Raw genomic sequence first — 4,620 nt, 5'->3', positions numbered from 1 at the left:
AGGCTGGAGTGACCACTCTTGTAATCCGTATGTTACTCTATGATACGGCGGCCTCGCAGCCACGCTGTGAAACAGCAGCTGCCGGAGCAGAATAAAGCCCCTCTATATAAAAAAATTCACAGTTTCGCCCTAAGGGCGAAGCAATGAATGCGATAGCAACACAACAATGTCATACGAAGTAAGGTGAGCGGCTTTGGTAGCAATGTGAATTGTAGTAAACATGAGCTGATAGGCCGGTTTCGGAATTCAGCGCCACCTATTGAGAACGACAGTAACTATGAGATCGGCGCCATTAGCTGGGCCAATAAAGGAGGCATTGGCTGGGCGAACTCGGCGTCTCCGTGCACTGACGAAGCGGACCGGCAAGCAAAACTAAACTGAGCACCGAAGTTTTCATCTGCCTGCTCGACGAATTTCCGTTGAATCCGGTTCTCCTCAGCATTCGGTAACATGCCTGTGCATTGCTGCGTGCCGCTTTGCAACCAGCGAGGAGTTTTGGACGATAACGGCTCGAAGGCAAGTATGCGTGTGTATTTCGTATCCTATTTGTTGCGTCTCTTGCGCGCGCCTTATGTCGCTTTTATCGTCTTGCAGGTGTCGTTCTTCTGTTTTCCGAAGGATCCGCATCTGAAGAAGAAATGGATTGTAGCCATTAAGCGCGATGAAGGAAAGCTTTTTGTCGTGACGAAGCACACAAAGGTGTGCTCGAATCTCTTCACCGCCGACAGCTACTTGCCGAATGTAGTCGGCGATAGGCGTTACCTCCGGGTTGACGCCGTGCCGAGCGTGTTTGCCTTTGGCAAACCCAAGCCACCAGCAAGAAAAAAGCCGAAAGACCGACAGCAGTGTGTCGCGAAAAGAAAGCTGCTTTCCGCCGTCGGCCAGGCTAGCAGCTCCGGGTTCACGTCACAACCACTGCTTTCTCCCAGTAGTGATGTCGCCGCGTCGCGGGATTCTTCAACAGCTGTTGAAACTATGGACGCCACAGAGTGCGAAGCAAGTGCTTCAACGCCGGCCTGTGTGACCCACGTCCGAGACCACGAAGTGTGTGATTGTGCATGTGCAGTTAGAGTGTCGGAGCTCGAGAAGCAGCTTTCTGTGCTTCAAATGCGCATACACCAACTGGAAAGCGACCTAGAGGGTAGTACCGAAGAGGTGAAGTCTGCGAAAGCAAATGCAGTGAGAGTGCCTGAGCTCGAGACGCAGCTCTCTCTACTTCAAGTGTGTATACAACAACTGGAGAGCGACTTGGAAATTAGAACCAAAGAGGTGAAGTCAGCAAAAGACACGCTTTATAAAGCTCAGAGAGAGTATGAAATACTCAATATGGAAAACAAAAAGCTTGATCGGCATAAAAGCAGGCAATTTTCTGTCGAATGCTTCAAGGACAGCCCTGAGGACATTAGTTTCTACACTGGGCTTTCAAACTTTGAATCATTCATGTGCTTCTTTCGTTTAATAAACCCCGGTGAGTGTGTGGAAAATATAAAAGTATGGTCTAGGAGCTATTCAAGTAGATCAAGTAATGCGGGGAGGCCGCACATGCTGACAGCTAAGGACCAGCTTTTTCTTGTTCTCGTCAGGTTGCGCCTTGGGCTCTTCGAAAGGGACCTTGCCTACAGGTTCAGGGTGTCCATTGCTACAGTATCCAGAATATGTACCACATGGATCAGCTTTATTTATTTGCAGGTTGGTCAGATGGACCTTTGGCTGAGCAGAGACAAGGTTGACAAGGCTATGCCAGCCATTTTTAAAGAGCGATACCCATCAACAAGAGCCATTATTGACGCGACAGAAGTGAGATGCGAAGTTCCAAGCTCTCTGGTCCTTCAGTCGGCGACCTACTCAACCTACAAGTCAACTAATACAATGAAGGGTTTGGTTGTCATTTCACCTGATGGAACGATCACGTTTTTGTCAAAATTATTTACAGGGTCGGTGTCAGACAAAGAGCTCGTTGAAAAAAGTGGGTTTTTAAAACTCAAATTTGAGCCTGGCGACTCGGTAATGGCCGACAAAGGCTTTAAGATACAGGACCTGCTCAGTGCAAAAGGAGTTGCGTTGAACATTCCCCCTTTCCTTCGGAGACAGCACCTGACCGAAGAAGAAGTTAGGCAAACAGAGGAAATTGCAAGTCTCAGAATACATGTCGAGCGACGCATTCAACGTATTAAGGCATTTCATATTTTCGACAGGCCCATCCCACTGTCAATTGCACCGATCATTAATGAAATTTGGGCATTGTGTGCATTCTTAAGCAATCTTCAAAGTCCTTTAATAGCAACCTAGGATCTGTGCAAGGTGTCAGTTCAGTACTACATAGCCTTCCCAGTGACTGCCAAGCTAGCATAGCCAAAGCCATGAGCACATGGCTTCGATACTCGTTTCAAGAAAAGGATACAAGGCATTGTCAATGGTATCACAACTTTATTAATAAATACATAAATTCTCATTCACTTTTTAAACTCTCGAATTCAAGATTCATTGCTTGTACTGCACGTTCTTGCCAAGTACGGTAGATGTGTCGAAAAATAAAAGCTGTCCAGCCTATTTTTGCATTTCTGCCATTCACTTTCACTGAATCTAATCCTTTCAACAACTAGAAACTGTGGAGCATACATGAGAAAGTCAGCCCAAGTAAGCCCTGAAAGGGCCATCTGCCCGAGAACCTGGTAATAGTAAAAGTGTGTGCGGTTGAGCCTGTACGTGCCGTTGCCATCTTTCACAAGGCACGAGCCTTGAGTGCTTGGTATTTTCAAGTCTCTCATTGAATATGGGCACTTGACTTCAACAATGCCATGAGGACTCTGTTCCTCTGGGTCCCACACCACACGATCGGGAGATGCACCGAGCCATGGGCACGTGGGATCCACAATAAGGCCGCAGTGGAAGGTCTCAATGTTGTGCCGGAAGGTTCGAAGGGTTCTTTCATATTGCTGAACAGCCATGGCTTCGCTTGAAACTCCGTACCTGAAACAGAAATATCATCATGTAAGTTCTGTGATACAATCCACATTAGGCAGTACATACGGTATGTATACATGTTAGCATAGTACGCAAAGCTACTTCCATTTACAAGGTTTCTTGATCAAAGTGTGACAACAGATGCACATGTGTAATCTGTTAATAACATTGTACCTGTAGATTCATTAGTGCCAATCACTTGTAGCCACCATAATTTACTGGAAGCAAGAGTATCCATAGCAGATGTAAACAACACAGTGCATAGGGAGTGCCTGGCCTGTACACTTTGTCTTCTTGTGCTATAGTTTTCACTTTGTTGTGAACCAACTTGGCAGGCCAAGAAAATGTTTTTGGACCTGTACTTACTGGATGGCCCTTACTCTAGACAGATCTCTGTCTGTGGTGAGGCTCTGTAGGCCTTTTTGTGTCCAATTCTCACGTGTAACAGCAACACCAAAATTTGAAGCAGTTAAGCGGTTCTTGCGAGCAGCTTTCCATGTCGCACTTTGGCTCTGCTGGCGAGAGGTTTGCTCAAGCTGGCGAGCTTGATCAACAGACAGCATGAGAGCCTGCATATAAGGGTGCAGCACATGTTAGAGTTAACACACAGAAATCAGACATAACACAGCATAGTTTTGTAAACTAATAAAGCTTCGATTGCCAAGCAGAAGAAAAGGTGTTATGAAAATGTAGAAGGTTAGTTAGCACAAGTAATGTATACAGCGAGTAGCAAGAGCACACGATGAAAAACACGGGCGCCACTTGGAAGTCGTACACAATGTTATTGCATTTTCTAGCTTCATTCCATGCTACATGTATACTATGCATAGGCTCTTCTGGCAAGAGGTCTGGTCAAGCCAGTGAGCTTCATCAACAGACAGCACAGAAAAGCTTGCGTGTAAGGGTGCAGCATATATTAGAGCTAACGCACAGAAAGCAGACATAACCACTGTCAACATACAAGCCAGCAGAGCGAATGGTGGTCACTGATCGCTCGAAATGGCCGGCCGTATAAGTAAGGTCTGAACTTGCTGATGGCCCACACGACTGCTAAACATTCTTTTTCGGTGGTTGAATAATTAGCTTCTGCTTTTGTGAGACTACGGCTCGCGTACGCAATTACACGTTCTGCTCCGTCTTGCCATTGAACCAGAGTAGCCCCGAGTCCTACGTTGCTTGCGTCTGTGTGAATTTCAGTTGCCGCGGTGTCATCAAAATGCGCCAGCACTGGAGCGGATTGAAGGCGTTTGCGCAATTCGGTGAAGGCCTGCTCTTGGTCTTCCGTCCAGGCAAAGGGCACAGCTTGTCGCGTCAGTCTCGTGAGAGGTTCAGCAATCCTCGAGAAGCCTTCAACGAAACGGCGGTAGTAAGCGCAGAGGCCCAGGAACCGCTGAACAGCCTTCTTGTCTTTAGGGTGAGGAAACTCGGCAACGGCAGCTAGCTTTCCTGGGTCTGGTCGTACTCCTTGGGAGCTGACCACGTGGCCTAAAAACTTGAGTTCCCGGAAGCCAAAGTAACATTTTTCAGGCTTGATGGTGAGGTTTGCCTTGCGTATTGCGGTAAGGACACTTCGTAGTCGGGTGAGATGTTCATCGAACGTGCTGGAAAACACAACAACGTCGTCTAGGTACACTAGACACGTCTGCCACTTTAGTC

The 4,620-nt window shown here is 47.2% G+C and overlaps 2 protein-coding genes across 2 annotated transcripts; one reads left to right on the top strand and one right to left on the bottom strand.

Annotated features, from left to right (window-relative positions):
- Positions 1–417: 417 nt before the first annotated feature.
- Positions 418–2,550, top strand: LOC125946467 (uncharacterized). The gene is made up of 2 exons (XM_049669967.1): positions 418–1,269; positions 1,690–2,550. Exons 1-2 carry the CDS (start codon positions 451–453, stop codon positions 2,287–2,289), a joined length of 1,419 nt encoding a protein of 472 aa, XP_049525924.1. The 5' UTR covers positions 418–450; the 3' UTR covers positions 2,290–2,550.
- Positions 2,413–3,692, bottom strand: LOC125946468 (uncharacterized). Its single transcript, XM_049669968.1, has 2 exons — positions 3,331–3,692; positions 2,413–2,970 (listed from the first exon to the last, which is right to left on the bottom strand). Exons 1-2 carry the CDS (start codon positions 3,537–3,539, stop codon positions 2,475–2,477), a joined length of 705 nt encoding a protein of 234 aa, XP_049525925.1. The 5' UTR covers positions 3,540–3,692; the 3' UTR covers positions 2,413–2,474.
- Between the last annotated feature and the right edge of the window lie 928 nt (positions 3,693–4,620).

The sequence above is a fragment of the Dermacentor silvarum genome, chromosome 6, assembly GCF_013339745.2.
Source record: "Dermacentor silvarum isolate Dsil-2018 chromosome 6, BIME_Dsil_1.4, whole genome shotgun sequence".
Classification (NCBI taxonomy): Eukaryota; Metazoa; Arthropoda; class Arachnida; order Ixodida; family Ixodidae; genus Dermacentor; species Dermacentor silvarum.
Note: the sequence above shows the minus strand (reverse complement) of the source record. Positions and strands in the feature narration are given on the sequence as shown.

Bases quoted from the DNA above. Each gene is read 5' to 3' on its own strand.
- LOC125946467 (XM_049669967.1), top strand. From the start codon at position 451: ATGCCTGTGCATTGCTGCGTGCCGCTTTGCAACCAGCGAGGAGTTTTG. The intron at 1,270-1,689 runs GTGAAGTCAGCA...ATTTATTTGCAG, and splicing joins TGGAAATTAGAACCAAAGAG to GTTGGTCAGATGGACCTTTG.
- LOC125946468 (XM_049669968.1), bottom strand. From the start codon at position 3,539: ATGCAGGCTCTCATGCTGTCTGTTGATCAAGCTCGCCAGCTTGAGCAA. The intron at 2,971-3,330 runs GTAAGTACAGGT...TTTCTGTTTCAG, and splicing joins TCTAGAGTAAGGGCCATCCA to GTACGGAGTTTCAAGCGAAG.